Source organism: Engystomops pustulosus, chromosome 2 (assembly GCF_040894005.1).
Source record: "Engystomops pustulosus chromosome 2, aEngPut4.maternal, whole genome shotgun sequence".
NCBI lineage: Eukaryota > Metazoa > Chordata > Amphibia > Anura > Leptodactylidae > Engystomops > Engystomops pustulosus.
The window spans coordinates 46,845,986-46,866,237 of NC_092412.1; the positions used below are offsets into that span (position 1 = coordinate 46,845,986).

Consider the following 20,252-nt stretch of genomic DNA (forward strand, 5'->3'; position numbering starts at 1 on the left):
CCCCCAGTATAAAGCCGGACAGCCCATGCCTTCTAGTATAGCCTGCCAGCTTATGCCCTCTAGTATATAGCCAGCAGCCTTTGCCTCCAGTATATGGTCAGCCCCCTGGCCATGTGTACTTACCCCTGAGGAAGCCACAATCCGCAGTGATACATGTGGGGCGTCTTTTTCTGACCCTGTCTCTCCCTGCACTGTCCGGACCCGATGGTAACTATCATCACTTTCACAGCAGCGTATTCATTGCCAGGAGCTATTCGCTCCCTCTGTTTGGGTATTTATGATGAGTTTCATCTCTTATGCATGTTAGGGGTGCAGATTATTCCTGGACATTCATTAGCAGGCTCTTATCTTGTGCCGATTTGTTGCACACTTCATCCAGCCTGACAGGTTGCTTGTTATTTGAGTGCCCAGCATAGCACTTACTTACCAGCTGCTTTTTGTGTAGTATTCACATTATCCATTGCACTTGCATGGGTTCCTGACAGTGCCTTGAGCAGGGTCGCCTTGGGGTGACAGTTTGTTGGTATTATCAGGTGCCACTGTCCCCCCTCTGTCCATACTTGTGTGAGGGGTACAGCTGGGCTGTATCCCCCTCCCCTTTTAGATGTTTTTAATCATTTGTGTCTGACCTGTGTGTCGTTTTTGTATATATTGTTTCATTTGTTAATAAAGATTACTCCTTTTGGCTATTTCACACATGTTCTTGTGTATTTTCTAATTGGTTACTCACATTTCTGACGCCCCCTGAAGGTCCTCTTCTTTCCTCCGGTGCTCTGTCTCCCTACACGCTATGACGACAGTGGCTATTGCCAGGTTTTACCTCAATAAACTGCTAGTCCATTCAGGTAGTGTGTGAAATGTTCTTTCTAGGTTTCCCTCTTTCATGAGAAATCTAAAGTCTTGCCGATCTGACATTTTCACATCAGATTAGTGTAATTTAGTGGTTACAGGTGGAGTGTCACTTCAGACTCCCCTATTTTTGGTTCTTTACTTTTTTAGAAACATGATAGTGTCATTTTAAGTATCTCATCTTTCACATCCCATAAGGCTTATTGTTGTGTGCGATACGGAAATATATACGGAACTGCAGATACAGGCAGATAAAAAATAGTTGGAAATGCAAGCTGCAGATAAAGATCCGGAGCCTATATTTTAACTGCCTGTATGTAAATTTCCTGAATAATCCTGAAAGATAAGAATTTTATATTCAGTATGACACCAAGAACATGTTTCTAGGTGCAATAAAACCAAATATAGGGGGATCTGAAGTGACACCCCCCTTGTAACCACTAAACTAGACTCACCTCATTTGTAACTGAGGTGAGAAGAGTCATATTTGCCTGACTTTGGGTAAGATTTCACATTAAAAGAGGGAGTTCTAGAAAGGACATTTCATACCCTACCTGTCTGGTTGCCTTTAAGGCCAGATTTTTATGCATCCTATGATAGTTCTTAAGCAAGAATAAGTTATTACAATGTCACAATATTTGATGTAAATCATTTTTGCACTTTTGCATATTAGAATTCTTTATTGTGCAATTCAAGTTAATATTCCTGCAAATGTAGAAATAAATTACCAACTAGATGAGGGGTGACTGCTAGACATGAAGTGAAGGGACATACTTTTTGTGTAGTCAATGGGGGTCATTTACTAAGGGCCCGATTCGCGTTTTCCCAATGTGTTACCCGAATATTTCCGATTTGCGCCGATTTCCCCTGTATTGCCCCGGAATTTTGGCGCACGCGATCGGATTGTGGCGCATCGGCACCGGCATGCACACGACGGAAATCGTGGGGGCGTGGCCGAGCGAAAACCCGACGGATTCGGAAAAACCACCGCATTTAAAAAAAGAAATGTGTCACTTGGGACGCGCTCACCTTCACTCAGCCCAAGCCGGTGAACTCCATCGCGTTCAGATGCTTTAAAGCGCAGCAGCGCCACCTGGTGGACAGCGGAGGAACTACCTTAATGAATCCCGGCCGGACCCGAATCCAGCGCAGAGAACACACCGCTGGATCGCGAACGGACCTGGTAAGTAAATCTGCCCCAATGTGTGTATATATTGTTACATGGAGTACAAAAGAAACAATGTAACACAGAAATCTGTATTTGGTGGAGAATTAAAGTATTTACTAAAATGGACAAGTCAATAGGGTACAGGTTTCTCTGCGCTGTCAGATGAATTGTGTAGATATGACTTCATGGGAATATTCATGTAGCTATCTTTACAGTTACTGTGTAATTTATTCATAGGGAACATCAATAAAATCCTGTAATCAATAGTAAATGACCATTGCTGTCACTTTGATCTAGAACAGATATCATGATTGGTAAGTTACTGTAGGCTGTCATTCAGATGACCTTCCCCCAAGCAAATATCAGAAGCTTTAGCTAAGCAGTAAGAGGTCTATGGTTTCAGCAAGAAATTGGTTAACCGCAATTATAGAAAAGCATATGGATAATCATATGCGTAAAATAATCTTCAAAAATACTTCAAGAGGACCTTTCACTACCTCACTTATATAGAGATTAGCATCATTCTACAGGGGCTGCTACATAGATACATAGACACTTTGGATTATCTATCTATGAGATATCAGTCCTAATATCTGACCATTGTCATAATGTCCACTGTCATGGAGGAGGAGCTGGATTAGAGAAAGGGGTGTGTGTTATGATAATCTCAGTACGGGTGGGGCAGAGGGGCATGAATGGGGTGTGCCCTGCCGGTGGGGAGTGGGCTGGCGTGGGGTGTTCTTGTCCCCACGCCTGCTCACTTGCTGCATCTGGTGACTTTTTATTTGTTAAAACTCGGCACCTGCGTTTATTTTAATGCCAGATAAGGCCTGGCCTAGAAATAAACACTGTGCCGGCCCCTGCCAGATACATCAAGAGGCCGGAGCTTCTTGATCTTTCCGTCTGCACAGGATGCTCGGGGCTATCATCATGATAAATAACCCCCATGGTCGCAGTGTTGGAGTAGATTTTAATAACACACACTTCCTCCTCTTATCCAACTCCTCCTCTCTGACAGTGGAGAGGATTAAAATGGACAGATACTGGGACTAATATCTCAGCAACCTTCGGGGGTAGAAACAAAATTGAAAGTGCCTCTGAATCTGCATGTTCGTCATGTTCATCACCACATGTGTGAGGTGTAGAAAGGTCCTCTTTAAAGGGTGCCTACCACCAGTCCTACAGAATATAGTTCATTTGCATGTCCGCCACCCACCTTTATACCTTTATTCTTGTTTATTCTTTCAATTATCCCAAAAAATATATAAATGAGACATGTCATGTTATGCCTTTACAGTCTTGCCCACAAAGTTCTTCCTTCGTTGGAGACATTACTTGGTATCTTGTTTAAATCCCCTGCCTGCATAATGCCTTCATCATCATCCAGTGCATGAGCATTGAGCAACAATCGGCCAACACCGGCATATGCAATGGTTGGCTATCATAGAGAAGACAGAACCCTAATTGCCATGCTCTTGCACTCGGAGAGTACCAAGTAGTGCAAACCTTATCCAACGCCCGCATTCTGACTCACTGCACACCCACTGGGTGATGGATGCATTGCACCCACACAAGTTAGATAAAGGAGTGAGGAAGAAGATGGGGGCAGTGCTGGACAAGGCTGGAGAAGTAGAGGCGTGCAGATGCTCAGGTGCAATTACATATTTTTATAAAGTAATTTTTTAGGCCATTGAAAAGGACAAACAGATTATTCGGTATCAGTGTGGGGAGCTATATAGAGAAGTAATAGCTTATATGTGTTGGAGTTGGGGGCAGATTCCCTGAAAAGTCATTAAAAGGGTGTTCCTATTTCAGCAAATAAAATGTATTGTTTAAATAATGAAATGTCATGCAATTTTCCAATTTACTTTCTGCATCAATTCCATGCGGCTTTCTAGATCTCTTCTTGTTGTCTACAGGAACCTTCATTGTTTATTTCCAGTGGACATATATCTAACCATTTGTATATATTAACCTTTTTTTCTATTTTGGTTACACATCAAACAAATATCTTTATCAGAAGCCCTTATTTGAAACTTCAAATCCACCTGTTTATATTGACAGAATGTTGTTAACTTTTGCATGTTTACTAAAAGTTCAAAACATCATTACCGAGTTGATTACACCTGTACTCGATATATCCAGGTATTATAACAACGAATACTATAAATGTTAGCTGTTATTTATGGACTTACCATCTGTTATTAATATCCTTCTTGTCATGAATATTGTAATGTTCGTATTGATTATAGAGGGTTGTGTGAAATACTACGATACATGCGTTTCATTACTACGTATTGTGACGTATGATCATCACACACCCCCTATCGTTTGATTGGTGGATTTTCCTTTATATTCTTAAACAAATTGTGTATTTACATGCTATGACTAAGAGCTGAAATAGCTCGAAACGCGTCAGCTGTAACTTTGTTCTACCCATCATGATTTAAACTTTGATACCAATAAAGAAGAAATATTTTAAGGAAGTGCCGTGTTCACCTTGATTGAAGACGTACTACTACACCTGCAGTCCTAGCAGGCAACGCGAGCACACCCTAGGACGTGTCAGACCTACACGCTATCACACTCCTCGAATGGCGGATCGTTGGAAATTACTGGAGAGGTGAGCCGCACGATATTTGCTTATCCACATTGTATATATCTAACCATGGTCACACAGGTGCACTGCTCGTTATATCACACAGCTCTGATTACTCTGTGATACTAACGAGCTGTGCACGTTTGTGACCACAGATTTTTGTCCACTGGAAGTCAACATAGAAGCTTTCTATAGAATGACAGCAAGCAGAGATCTAGAAAATCATGAGGAATTGATACATAAAGTATATTGGGAATATTGCATAACTTTTCATCATACAGATAATAAAATAAATTTTCCCGAAATGGGAACAACCCTTTAATTTTTCAAAACACTTTGCATAAATCAATGCAGGCAGTCCCCGGGTTACGAACAAGATAGGTTCCATAGGTTTGTTGAATTCGTATGTGAGTCGAAACTGTATATATTATAATTGTAGTTCCAGACAAATATTTTTTTTTGCCCCAGTAAGAATTGGAGTTTCAAGATTTTTTGCTGTAATGGGACCAATGATTATCAATAAAGCTTCATTACAGACACTTTAAGGCTGATCATTGCAGTCTGGGACTATAGTAAAGCATCCAGAGAGCTTCACCAGAGGTCACAGTGGGCAGAGGGGTCAGTCTTTAACTAGGGGTCGTCTGTAAGTCAGTGTCTTTAAGTAGGGGACGGCCTGTAGTACAAGTAAGGCCGAATATATATCAATTTTATCGACTTATTTTGCCTCTTATCATCCTTCCCCTCCTAATCTGCTTTTGACTGAAATTTCCCCTGAATTCCATCTTGCTATAAACAAGACAGAGGTTTACTGATGTGTCAGATGACATGCTCTATGAAGAAGGAGTCATAGCAGGTAGGTCTCTACTCACCAGCTAAGAAACACGACTGCGGAGATGAAAGCTGCTAGACAACGAAGACTACAAGTCACATAATAACCAGAAATAGGGTCACTCCTCATATACACACACTGGACCATGGATTTTTATAGTCCCTTGATAGTGTATACGGCACTTTGCTTGCAATAAAACACCATAAATAAAAAGTACTATCCGTACTTTATTGTTTCCTCTACAAACCAATGGTAAAAGCAGCTTATATATTTACAGGTTTTATTTTTTTTTTAAATACAAACATACTACCTTGTCATTGTCATTAAAAAATGATAGTAAACGTTACATAGCCTGAGATCGGCAACTAAACCACACGTGTGACTTCTATGACATGAAGAACATGAGCCGTGTATGCTGAAATTCTCCAGAGCAAAACCAAACTATAATTGTGTTATATAATATTGTTGGAATATGATAAAACATGTATATAAAATAAAATATAATGCGATATTGGTTCCTATTGTCACCTGTGCACATAAAATAGAAGACGTTATAAAGGTGATTACTGGTCCAATGAATATTATACATAATATATGCAGCAAAGGGGAAAATAATACTGAACATGAAGCTCCTCTGTTTTGTTCGGAGGACGTAGTAACACAGAGGAGATTCAGGGAATGGGAGAGTTCTAGACAGAGGTCTCTCAGGTTTTCATGTTATTCCGCGGCTGGAGGAGGGAAGCAATGGCTTTTACCTGATCAACATTTCAGAAAAGGATTACAGTAGAAAGTATTGGGACCCACAAAGAGTTAACACCTTTACTACCAAAACACACCAAAACCTCAAAAAGAGGTTTCATCTGGATATAATTTATTATCTAAAATCCCTGCAATCAAGCATTAATACCAACATCTAAGAAGGTTTCGTAGGTCAGGGGGTAATGGCTAATTCCCCAGTAGTCTATGTACTGAACAGATCAACCCAAAGAAGGTTGAAGCCAACGTTCATGGTGGTCTAGTGTATTCTAGAGGTCAAAGTCTTCTTCTCCCAAGTCACAGCTTGAAAGTATAAGAAGACTTACAGAGAGAAGAACAGAAGGGCTACATATAGGGTTACAACTGTACCCTTCATGTCACCAGTTATATTAAGGCATCTGTGAGTTATGGTAATTATAGCGACTGGTGAAAGGTCAGGAGAAATGTGGACAAGTTATTGTTGACTTTACAAGTCTTTCCATGAGACTTTTGTATAAATTTCTCTATTTTCTTAGACTTTTACTGCTTGCCAATCCTTAAAGTATGTATATACATCATACACAGTACCAGAAGGAACCTGTGGGGTAATTTGGATTACTGAAGACAGTGACATGTCTAGGACCATTGGGCTGAGTCCACCAGAAATCCAATGAGCCAACATAAACGAAAAAACATGAAAACCAGAGAGAGAACATCCTCCATTGCACCACATTCTATTCTATTTTTATGCAATTGTAAGCCATTTTGACAGATTAATCAAAGACTGCGGTATCAGATGCCTTTGTGCTATTAATATGTATATGTGCTTATCCCAATCGGTAAATATCAAGTGTAGACTACACCCCATCAAGATCACAATGGAGGCCTTCAAATTGCATGGTCATAGCACACTGTCCATACTTAGAACCTGACAAATTTTTTCTTATACATTGCATCTTATCCATCTCAAGTTCTTGCTGAGTCAGATCACAAAGTCACTTTAACTTGTCAGCTGCCCTGCTATGCAAGCTCCAAAGCCAGGTTCAGAAAAACGAATGCTGCCCTTCTTCTTCTGGGTAACCTCTAATACGGGTATTGCTTTTGCTTCTTTCCAGAGAAACATGACAACCATGTGCAGATGAGCATTGCGGCTGCCGCTCCTCCACCGGTGCAGTAATAGGCCCATCCAATTTTGCACATGCCTAGAACAAAAAAAAAACAGTAATAAATAAAGGATCATGTGTAACATTACACAACACAATTAAAGTACAGTGCTACAAATATTTCTCCATCACACAACGCAACCAGTCACTTTTGCAGAAGTAAAATAGAGTCGGGTGCTGAAACATCCCCCTGAAAAATAGGAACCAGTGCAGAGGCCTATGGCTGCTTAAAGTGGTAGTTATGCCCATGCACAGATGAGCATTGTGGCTGCCGCTCCTCCACTGGTTTCCAACCAATTTCCTGCCATTTCTAGTGGTAAGGGACTATGAAAACGATAATCCCTAGTCTGAGTTTGAACTTGAGCAGAGAGACCGACAGAAAAATAGACAGATACAAGAGAGTTGGGGAACAGGGTTCAGGCAAGATTCAGGCTCGAATAAGAATTTGGGATTCCAAATCAGGTTGAGGGGGTTCATAAGACAGAAAACAGGTACAGGGTTGGGGTTCCAGATCAGGCTGGGGTTCAATGATCTGGATCAGGTACAGGTTTCAGGTCAGAAAAACACAGACAGTAATCGTAGAAATCACAGGAAAAAAGTATAACCAGCCCTGAGTGATCTAAGGATTGGATATTTAAGGTGTTTCTGGATGCCACCCTCACAGTTACCTGTCTCAGTCGTCCATCACTCAACCCACAGCTGCAAATTCATACCTCAGAAGCAAGATGAAACCTAGCTTTCCACAAAAAACACAAGCAGCTTAGCCAAGAGGATAAACTGTGCTAGGCAGCAGTCAATCACAGCTCCAGCAGAAAAGGCCAGCGTGTGGTTAGCAAACTCAGAACTATGTAGCCAGAATCCATTCAGAGGGTTCTGAAACCTGGAATGTGTTTCCACCTGAATCACCTCTCCAATGTTCCTAAGTCTATCCCTTACAACCCTTAGTAGTGATGGGTTCAACCAAGACTAAACTTTCTCTCATTGGCCCAAATGGTTTTCTTCTACATTTGGTGAGGAGATCCTGAGAAGTCAGACTGCCGTTCTTTGGGTCAACAAGATACAATTATTATGGGGCTCAATCTTCATGAACCCCTAAGCAAAGAGATCCTAGTAGCCTCCAAATTTGGTTGTGTTTTCCTTGGTCCCCTAACTCTCGTGTTTGGTTAGTGCCTGGAGAATACTCAGGAGTACCAGTGGAAGATACCCTGGTACGTTAATGGGCCACTACTACACTACTGTAGATCTGAAAGTTTCTTTGTAATACAATAATTATCAGAATTGCTCACTTTTGGGTTATATAGAATGTTACTGCAGAAAGGAGGCAGTTTTGCACAACATTATACTAGGTCCACTCTATTATTAAAATATTTCCACCTATGAGAGTGAGATGGTAGATAAAGATAGTGGATAAGGGGGTTGTCCATGGTATAATGGGTTACTCTTACTCAATGTGAACTATAGCTTTACAGCTATGGATAGAAATTTAGCACAATCCTGTCCTCTTCTAGGTCACATTATGACTGCCCGTTGCTCCCAGTTAGGGTTTCACCCGTAAATACACAGTGAATGAGACGTTGTCCTCCAGCACACAAGACGCATCAGCAGTTCTGTGCTCTGCGCGCTCAGTTGGGTGTAAAATCTCTGCTGATATTGAAGCTTCAATGAGTCTTCAATGTTCAGAATGTCATTTTACTCTTTTATACTTGGTTAAGGTGTAAGCGCTGATGTGTCACTTAATGGACAATGTAGAGCTAAATTTAGAGCATTGTAAAGCAAAAGCCACAGAAGAGTTGAGGAAAAATCTACTTTCAGGATCAATATTGCTATATATTGTATGATGTTATCTCCCCCCTCCTTGTTTGTAACATCAAAATTCAGTAAATAGTTACTATTAAAGGGGTTGTTTAAGAGTGACAAGTATCAGACCCCCTTATTTGTAGCATCAACATAAAGTATATTGTCACCAATAATGGAAGACTGACAATTAATGATCTATCCTTAGTCTGGATAAGGCATTAGATGGAAAGGGGGACTCGAATTTGGGCCCTGCACTCATAAGCTGATATTAGCAGAGTGAACGAAGCTGGAAACAGACGGCTCTGAAAACTGTGCTTATATTGGTTCATCAGTGAGGAACCTGGGTGTCAGACCTGCACTGATGTCCAATTAATGATCTATCCAAAGGATGGACCATTGGGAGCTAGCCTTGAACACCACCTTTAAGGCTAATTTTCCACACGACTGACTACATATGTTCCTTTGGATCAATGATTTCTGTAGTGTGTGTAAAGGTCTCCGCTGAAGGACTTGATAGGTACATGGTGACCTGAATTGAACGGTATGCCATCTGACTATGTTTGTATACAAGCCGCAGCAGCTGAAAGCAGACGACCAATGCCATCCCCCTATAACTGTGTTCTCCTGCTTTGAGATGACACTGTGTCAGAACAGGTTCTAGTTGTGCAGGTTTCGTACCATACCCAGGGGTATGCTATCCTTCTGTGCTTGCTGTGCTACTGACTTTTGCTTGTACCTTTTGTCTACTCTACTGCCTTATGATTTTGTACCTCACTGCCACCTTGGCTTTCGACCTGGTTTGTCTGCCCTCACTGTCTTTTCTTTGTCTGTTTTACCGTTCTGTACATGAACAGGGACTGTTGCCCAGTTGTCACAATGATTTTGCATGGGACAGGCAAGGGAGAGAGGTTGTGGGAAGAGCAGGACTCGCACTTCTTTCCGTACTTGACAAACTGGTCATTTTGTACAAGTTACTGCAACTCCCAGCTACAGGGTGCTAAAACTGAGATGCCTAGATCCATTACTGGAGCCCGCCATGCAAATTTATTTAAGTAGTTGCTTGCTTCCTATCCATTGCCTCAAACTGTTTTGGTCCTTAAAGCCCTGTCAGTAACCTGCTGACTGTCTCTTGTCCAGAATTTGGTCTTCTTAGCTTTTAGAGCCAAGAATACACGTGTAGTGAGCAGCAGGCCCCTGCCATGCACTGCTAATGCTGGGATTTGGAGCCCACCTACCTTAGGGGCCCATAAGTGGATTCCTCTTTTTGCCTAAGGGGCAGTCCGAACCTGCTGTCTACAGAGTGACACATATCCCATGCAGTATTATGCCCTATAATTAACAAATCCCTGAATCCCCTACCTTAGTGTAACTTATGTACATCAGAAGTAAAATACGTACATCTACAATCAGTAAAGTTGGAGTAATGCGCATGAAGCGTTATTGTAAACTATAAACTTGTTGGTGTTCCAGGACTTTTATTTACCAGGATAAAAGTTAGAGAAGGTCAGTAATTTCACAGACTTGAGAACACATCAAGATGCAAAATTATTGTTTTAACAGTCACATAAATCATTTGGAAAGATTATTAACCAGAAAATTGGTTATGCTTTTGTTATAACAAAGCTCCACATGTTGTAATAAATCCAATGCTGACACCACTGTAAAGGTCGAACGAGGCAAAAACATCTATCTGCTTTATCCGCGCCAGAAAACTTTATCCACATAACTTGTGCGGGCAGGTGCTCGCGATATCTCCACGTACACACCGCAGTCAAAAATGTACAAAAACTTATAACCTTAAAAAGATTTTATATGAGCCCAAAAGGGTGGAGGTTGGGGGATGGAGTATATTCTTTCATGTCCTTACATACTGTAGCTTCCTGCTCAATGCAGCAATGATCTAATATAAAAAATGACTAATGCTACAATCTAATAGAAATATGACATACATATAATTCCAGATGTAGTTATGAGAAATGAAATGCAGTAGCCATAAAAGTAAAATATGCTGCTCAACATATAAAAGACTCCGAAGACTTTGACTCAAAGATACATTAAGGAACTCAAAAAAGATATTAATACACTTATTGACAAAAGAAAATTATGAAACTGGATGGATAGACAGCCAACGTTGCCTACATTTGAAGTGTGAAATGAGAAACCTGGGTTAACCCAGTTGTAATCAGGTTCTGGAATGAGTTTCAGGTTGAGGATTGAAGCCTTGCAAGTGTATCCACCAGGGGGTCTGATACTACTATACTGCAGTATATGGACATTTTGAAAATGATCACAAAGACTCCAGGCTGTCATAGGCTTCCTAGCTCCAAAGACACAACAAGGGTGGGGGTCCTCTCATATCACCTAAAATTAGCTGCCAGTTGGGCACTCTAATTACAGGCGTTTTCTGATATTCAAATTAACTTTTGTGACTCATGTCTGGTATCTGTGACTCTTCTCTCTCTCAGGCTGGCAGTGAACCACGCCCCATTGTTCTGACTGACAGCTCTTTGTCTCTTCAAATCACTGCCCTGCCTCCTTGTACATAGGTATCATCTGCTAATATTCAGCTACAGACATATAAACGTCTATGTACAGATAGGAAGTAGTCAATTTTTTATGTGGTGCCTTAGGTTGCATTCATGTAATTTTACAAGAGGTCCTTTAGCCTTCTAATAATAGCAATCTGTGCACCATGTATGTGATTAGATGAAATCACAGCAGCCTCCATGGAGGATGGAGAGAAGTAGAAGTCCATGGAGGCTGCTGTGACTTCATGTGGTCAGATACATACATGGGATACAACAAGAATCAAGAGGCAAAGAGTTTGTGGCGCCAGGCTCAAGTAGAACAGCGTAATGGAGAGGACGGGGGGTGTGTATGAGAGGGCACTCGACTACACCGTGGCGGTGCTCAAACCCGAAAGCAGCAACAACAGTCCAATAAGTACGAACAAAAGGCAGGCTGGCACTCACCGGTGGTGAAAAGTCTTCTTTATTTGTGTAGAGACATATACAGGGAGGCACACAGTGCCGCCAAGCCGACGGCCGTTTCTCCAGGCAGAAAGCGCCGAGCGGCGCGAGGCGGCCCGTCGGCTTAGCGGCACTGTGTGCCTCCCTGCATATGTCTCTACACAAATAAAGAAGACTTTTCACCACCGGTGAGTGCCAGCCTGCCTTTTGTTCGTACATGGGATACAGTTTGCTATTGTTAAGAGGCTAAAGGACCTGAGATGATGTCACTCTGGTCACATGACATGAACTGTGACCAGTAAGGAAGCATAAGGCTTCCTGTGGAGGATTAGATGGGAGGGGCCGGCTGAGCGGCACACACTCTCTTTAGTGCCAGGGAATATAAGATAAAAGTTGATTTATGTGGATATAAGCAAAACAATTTTTAGCTAAAAGAGGGGGGTCAGTCAGTTATTAGAGCTCTATACGAACCTATATGTTTCCTTTAAGGGCGTCATTCTGCCACATTGGCTGTTCAGCTTCCAATCCGGCAATATCTGGGTTGGGCAGTCAAAACCATACCTCAAACCAGAACGTTGTGCCTGCTCTAATTATGGTGGTTTGCAGCAAGGCGTTTCGCAGAATGAAAAAAATTTCCTTATTTATCCATGCAGTTTATTTTGAATAATACCATTTTAATGCAATAATTCTCTGCATTCCTTGTGTAATTGTTAAATACACAATACAGATGATCCATTACTTAAGAACACCTGACTTACAGACGACCCCTAGTTACAAACAGACCTCTGGATGTTGGTAATTTACTGTACTTTAGTCTTCGGCTACAATAAACAGCTATAACAGTTATCATTTTTAAAATCCGATCGTTACAGAGACCAAAATAAATTTGGCTGGGGTTACATTTATAAAGTATACAAATCCGATTTACATACAAATTCAACTTAAGAACCTATCTTTTACGTAACCTGGAGACTGCCTATACATTTGTAATTCGTATTGTAAATGGAATATATTTTCTCAACTTTTGCTTTTCTTGTTTAAATACACATTTTTTCTGTTGCAACTTTTTAGAAAAGTTTTCTTTAGTTTTTGTAAAAACAATAGATATGTTTACACATAAAACATACACTCACCGGCCACTTTATTAGGTACACCATGCTAGTAACGGGTTGGACCCCCTTTTGCCTTCAGAACTGCCTCAATTCTTCGTGGCATAGATTCAACAAGGTGCTGGAAGCATTCCTCAGAGATTTTGGTCCATATTGACATGATGGCATCACACAGTTGCCGCAGATTTGTCGGCTGCACATCCATGATGCGAATCTCCCGTTCCACCACATCCCAAAGATGCTCTATTGGATTGAGATCTGGTGACTGTGGAGGCCATTTGAGTACAGTGAATTCATTGTCATGTTCAAGAAACCAGTCTGAGATGATTCCAGCTTTATGACATGGCGCATTATCCTGCTGAAAGTAGCCATCAGATGTGGGTACATTGTGGTCATAAAGGGATGGACATGGTCAGCAACAATACTCAGGTAGGCTGTGGCGTTGCAACAATGCTCAATTGGTACCAAGGGGCCCAAAGAGTGCCAAGAAAATATTCCCCACACCATGACACCACCAGCCTGAACCGTTGATACAAGGCAGGATGGATCCATGCTTTCATGTTGTTGACGCCAAATTCTGACCCAAATTCTAACCATCCGAATGTCGCAGCAGAAATCGAGACTCATCAGACCAGTTAACGTTTTTCCAATCTTCTACTGTCCAATTTCGATGAGCTTGTGCAAATTGTAGCCTCAGTTTCCTGTTCTTAGCTGAAAGGAGTGGCACCCGGTGTGGGCTTCTGCTGCTGTAGCCCATCTGCCTCAAAGTTCGACGTACTGTGCATTCAGAGATGCTCTTCTGCCTACCTTGGTTGTAACGGGTGGCGATTTGAGTCACTGTTGCCTTTCTATCAGCTCGAACCAGTCTGCCCATTCTCTTCTGACCTCTGGCATCAACAAGGCATTTCCGCCCACAGAACTGCCGCTCACTGGATGTTTTTTCTTTTTCGGATCATTCTATGTAAACCCTAGAGATGGTTGTGCATGAAAATCCCAGTAGATCAGCACTCTAATCACCTTTCTTCCCCATACTGATGCTCGGTTAGAACTGCAGGAGATTGTCTTGATCATGTCTACATGCCTAAATGCACTGAGTTGCCGCCATGTCATTGGCTGATTAGAAATTAAGTGTTAACGAGCAGTTGGACAGGTGTACCTAATAAAGTGGCCGGTGAGTGTATTGGCGGAGATTCATCAGAAGTGTCTGAGAAACAGAACTGATCTAACCAATCAGAGCTCAGCTTTCATTTTACCACTGCTGTTTATAAAAGTAACGCTGAGCTCTGATTGGTTTCCATGGGCAACTAAAACAGTTTTACCTCAGACACTTCTGATAAATCACCCAAATTTATCCTTGTGCTATCTGCTTGTTTAACGCTATCACAGGGACAAGTGTTTTTCTATGGGCTCATATACACGGCTGTGGTTGCCATGGCCCCTTCTATGAATAGGACCTGCTTGAAAATTTGCTGTCTTTTCTACTGTCAATGACATATAAGTGAACTCCATACACCAATGACACGCAGGCTGCAAACAACAGACCATGAGTCCATTGTATGCGGCCTGTTAATGCACACAAGTACACTTAATGTTTTTTATCTTTTTTATGATACTTTGGAAATAGTAATAAACACCGTATTTATTTCAATAATGTCTTCATATTCCGCAATTCAGTACAGAGACTGGAGTTTATACAAAAGGAAAATAAGACAGAACCCAGTAATAACATGAAATAGTCATATGAAACAATAGGAATGAGGGCTCTGCTACCAAGAGTTTATCTATGAGGATTAAGGGGTGACACAGGGGGTGACAGTACTTGTACAACGATCCAGTCATGCTATAAAATGGATTAAAGCGGTTTTCCCACAAAGACAAGTTAGGCCCTATCCACGGGATAGGGCCTGATTTGCTGATCTGTTTTAAACTTTTGTAGTAGTTTTTTAACCTGAGAGTCTGAGGTAGCGCATTCCAGAGAATTGGTGCAGCTCAAGAAAAAGCCATGGAGAAATGAGTGAGAGGTTTGAATTAACACCTTGCCAACCGAGGACAAACTATATCGTCCTCGTGCGGCAAGGGGTGTATGGAGAGGGCTCACGAGCTGAGCTCTCTCCATACACAGTGGGTAACGGCTGTATAATACAACCAACACCCGCCTGTCAATACCGCGGTCGGTGCTGGCACCGATCGCGGCAGTTAACCTGTTAAGTGCCGCGGTCGAACCCGACCGCGGCACCGAACTTACAGTTAAATGCTGGCCGCCATCTTGGATTCCCGATCGCCGCCCCCTGCAATGTCATCGGAGGGCGGCGATCGGTTGCTATGGCAGCCTAGAGTCTCATTGAGACTCATAGGCTTGCCAAGTGTAATGATTTCTAATAGCCACCAGAGGGCAGGCTATTAAAAATCATTGTAAAATAGCTATATACCGCAATACAGTAGTATTGCAGTAAATAGTATTAGCAATCGGACCCTGCAGGGTTAAATTACCCTGGAGGATCTAAAATAATGGTAAATAATAATATGAAAAAATAGTAAAAAAAGTAAAAGTTTAAATCGCCCCCCTTTCCCTAGAACTGAATTAAATATAAATAAACAGTAAAAATCATAAACACATTAGGTATCAGCACATCCCAAAATGTCCGATCTATCAAAATATATTAGCGATTTTTCCCAGCGTTTAACCCCGTAATGGAAAATGACGCCCAAAGGCAAATGCCACTTTTTTGCCATTTTGAAAAATATAAAAAATTCTATAAAAAGTGATCAAAAGCCCATACAGTCCTAAAAATGAAAGCATTAAAAACGTCATCAAAAGTCGTAAAACATGACACCACCCTCAGCTCTGTACACTGAAGTATGAAAAAGTTATTAGTGCCAAAACATGGCAAAATGAAGATTTTTTTTTTTACATAAGGTTTAATTTTTTTAAATGTATGAAAACATAAAACCTATACAAATTTGGTATCCTCGTGATCGTACCAAACCAAAGAATAAAATAGACATGTGATTTGGGGCGCTCAGTGAAAGCTGTAAAATCCAAGCCCACAAGAAAACTGTGCAAATGCATTTTTCATCATTTTCACTGCATTCTGAATTTTTTTCCCCGCTTCCCAGTGTCACAGTTTATGGGGATTAGTCCCTTAGGACTAAGTAAGTGGACTCCCTGGACCACCGCGGGAGATAACCACCTTAGCCACACCCGGGAGCGTAGTCTAAGTGAACTCCTGGTCTTCGCCAGAGCCCGCCGCAAAGCGGGATGGACTTGCTGCGGCGAGGAGTCCCAGGTCGCTCCACGGGTGCGACTAGGCCCACGGTGGCAGCCAAGGTAGGGACAAGGGGACCACGGGAAGGCAGGCAGGCGGGACCACGGGAAGGCAGGCAGGCGGGACCACGGGAAGGCAGGCAGGCAGGACCGCCACAGGAAGCCAGGACCGCCACAGGATGCCACAGAACAGGGGAACAACACGGAACACAGGAAACCGGGAACACAGGAACTCAGAGGCGTCTGGAAACGCTCAAGAAGGCTTTCTCCTCAGAAGAGTGAACTGAAGATCCGGCAGGGAATGCTGGGAGTCGCCAGGCTATATAGCCGAGCCTGGAATGCCAGAGCCAATAAGGAGGACGCTGGCCCTTTAAGGCTGGGAGAAGTCCGCGCGCGCTCCCTCTAGTGGCAGGAGCACGCGACTGCATGGAAGAAGCATGCGGCCTACACGCTGGGAGCAAGAGTGCAGGCCGGAGCCTGGAGAGGTAAGTGAGAGCTGGGGGAGCGGGGACCGCGGCAGCAGGCACGGGTACACCCTCAATCCGTACCGAGGATCGTGGGTGTAACCGTGACAGTACCCCCCCTTAGGGCCCCTCTTCTCTTCTTCTTCAGCCCGCTGTTCTTCTTTCTTCGCCTCCTCCAATTCTTCTTGGTGATGAGACACCTTAGGAGGAGAGAAGGCACCGGGAAGACTTGGGAAGCAGGCTGGGTCGGCTCTAGGCACACCGGAGCAGCCTCAGGGGAGGCCAGAGCAGCCGTGGCAAGCTGCGGAGTCTCTGGAGCAGCCGTGGCAAGCTGCGGAGTCTGGGGCGCCACTTGGGCAGCACTGGCAAGCTGCAGAGTCTCTGGAGCAGCCGTGGCAAGCTGCGGAGTCTGGGTCGCCACTTGGGCAGCACTGGCAAGCTGCCAACGCCACTGGAGCAGCCGTGGCAAGCTGCGGAGGCTGGGGCGCCACTGGAGCAGCCGTGGCAAGCTGCGGAGGCTGGGGCGCCACTGGAGCAGCCGTGGCAAGCTGCGGAGTCTGGGGCGCCACTGGAGCAGCCGTGGCAAGCTGCGGAGTCTGGGGCGCCACTGGAGCAGCCGTGGCAAGCTGCGGAGTCTGGGGCGCCACTGGAGCAGCCGTGGCAAGCTGCAGAGTCTCTGGAGCAGCCGTGGCAAGCTGCGGAGTCTGGGACGCCACTGGAGCAGCTGCGGGGAGCTGAAAAGCCACTGGAGCAGCTACAGGGAGCTGCGGAGGCTGGAGAGTCTCTGGAGCAGCATTGGCAAGCTGCGGAGCCACTGGAGCAGCTGCGGAGCCACTGGAGCAGCTGCGGGGAGCTGCGGAGCCACTGGAGCAGCTGCGGGGAGCTGCGGAGCCACTGGAGCAGCTGCGGGGAGCTGCGGAGCCACTGGAGCAGCTGCGGGGAGCTGCTGAGCCACTGGAGCAGCTGCGGGGAGCTGCGGAGCCACTGGAGCAGCTGCGGGGAGCTGCGGAGCCACTGGAGCAGCTGCGGGGAGCTGCGGAGCCACTGGAGCAGCTGCGGGGAGCTGCGGAGCCACTGGAGCAGCTGCGGGGAGCTGCGGAGCCACTGGAGCAGCTGCGGGGAGCTGCGGAGCCACTGGAGCAGCTGCGGGAAGCTGCGGAGCCACGGGAGCAGCTCTGGGAAGCTGCGGAGCCACGGGAGCAGCTCTGGGAAGCTGCGGAGCCACGGGAGCAGCTCTGGGAAGCTGCGGAGCCACGGGAGCAGCTCTGGGAAGCTGCGGAGCCACGGGTGCAGCTCTGGGAAGCTGCGGAGCCACGGGTGCAGCTCTGGGAAGCTGCGGAGCCACGGGTGCAGCTCTGGGAAGCTGCGGAGCCACGGGAGCAGCTGCGGGGAGCTGCGGAGCCACGGGAACAGCTCTGGGAAGCTGCAGAGCCTTGGGGGCCACTGGAGCAGCTCCGGGAAGCTGCAGAGGCTTGGGCGCCGCTGGTGCAGCTCTGGGAAGCTGCGGAGACACTGGAGACCCTGGAACCATGCAGGACAGATGAGGTGATCGAACTTGAGGTGGTTCAAATCTGGACTGGATTTTTGTCAGGAACTTGGTATGAGTAACCATGTCCAGGTCACCACTATCCCATAGAGGAGTAGCCCAGTCCAGCGCCTCTCCAGTGAGCAAAGAAAAAACACATGCCAACTTAGTGCGTTCAGGGGTGGACTGGGAGGACGTCAGCTTGATGTATAACGAGCACTGGACGACAAAACTCCTGCAAAAATTGGGGTTGCCATCAAATTTGTTTGGCATCAAAAAATCTGATCCAGAGTTCGCTGCCGAAAAACATGGCTGTGGGACAGAAACAACAGGAGGAGTCACATGAGCCTGCTGCTGGGAGGTAATAAACTGCAGGGTGGCAGCGAGTTTATCCAAGAGTTCTTTTTGCATAGCAATCTCTTGGGCCTGCTGGGCAATGGTGCTGGGAAGGTCACCCAGAAGTAGGTATGGATCCTTGACACAGTCCATGGCTTTGGCAGAGATCATGACCTTGGCGGAGTCCATGGCCGGATCTTACTGTCACAGTCTATGGGGATTAGTCCCTTAGGACTAAGTAAGTGGACTCCCTGGACCACCGCGGGAGATAACCACCTTAGCCACACCCGGGAGCGGAGTCTAAGTGAGCTCCTGGTCTTCGCCAGAGCCCGCCGCAAAGCAGGATGGACTTGCTGCGGCGGGGAGTCACCAGGTCGCTCCATGGGTGCGACTAGGCCCACGGTGGCAGCCAAGGTAGGGACAAGGGGACCACGGATGGCAGGCAGGACCACAGGAAGGCAGGCAGGCCTGACCACGGGAAGGCAGGCAGGCGGGACCACGGGAAGGCAGGCAGGCGGGACCACGGGAAGGCAGGCAGGCGGGACCACGGGAAGGCAGGCAGGCGGGACCACGGGAAGGCAGGCAGGCGGGACCACGGGAAGGCAGGCAGGCGGGACCACGGGAAGGCAGGCAGGCAGGACCGCCAAAGGAAGCCAGGACCGCCACAGGATGCCACAGAACAGGGGAACAACACGGAACACAGGAAACCGGGAACACAGGAGGCATCTGGAAACGCTCAAGAAGGCTTTCTCCTCAGAAGAGTGAACTGAAGATCCGGCAGGGAATGCTGGGAGTCGCCAGGCTATATAGCCGAGCCTGGAATGCCAGAGCCAATAAGGAGGACGCTGGCCCTTTAAGGCTGGGAGAAGTCCGCGCGCTCCCTCTAGTGGCAGGAGCACGCGACTGCATGGAAGAAGCATGCGGCCTACACGCTGGGAGCAAGAGTGCAGGCCGGAGCCTGGAGAGGTAAGTGAGAGCTGGGGGAGCGGGGACCGCGGCAGCAGGCACGGGTACACCCTCAATCCGTACCGAGGATCGTGGGTGTAACCGTGACACCCAGTATACGGCATGGAATAGTAAATACCATCACTATGAAGTTCAATTTGTTACATGGAAAAATAAAAAAAGTTACAGATTTTTGAAGGTGGGGAGTGAAAAATGAAAATGCAAAAACGAAAAAGGGCCACGTCCTTAAGGGGTTAAAGAAGATCACTGTCTTGCCGGGGGTTCTGTCAGAACACCTCTGATTCTGGTGCGGTTATAAATGTATTCTATGATATGTATGATTGCTAGACCTCCCCCACCAAACTCTGCAAGTTACCATTTTCCCATCCAGGTAAACAGCTGCAAACTGTTTGTATGTTCTCTCCGTGTTTGCGTGGGGTTCCTCCATGTCCTCCTATTTCCTCCCACACTAACCATCTCCATTAGATTGTGAGCCCCA

At 45.2% G+C, this 20,252-nt stretch overlaps 1 protein-coding gene across 1 annotated transcript in view; it reads right to left on the reverse strand.

The window, feature by feature from the left end:
• Positions 1–5,654: 5,654 nt before the first annotated feature.
• LHFPL6 (LHFPL tetraspan subfamily member 6) overlaps positions 5,655–20,252 on the reverse strand; it is a 110,170-nt gene continuing 95,572 nt past the window's right edge. Inside the window, exon 4 of the mRNA XM_072134458.1 lies at positions 5,655–7,382. Within this exon, the coding sequence (XP_071990559.1) occupies positions 7,264–7,382 (119 nt within the window). The 3' untranslated portion in view covers positions 5,655–7,263. The remainder of the gene's footprint in view (positions 7,383–20,252) is intronic.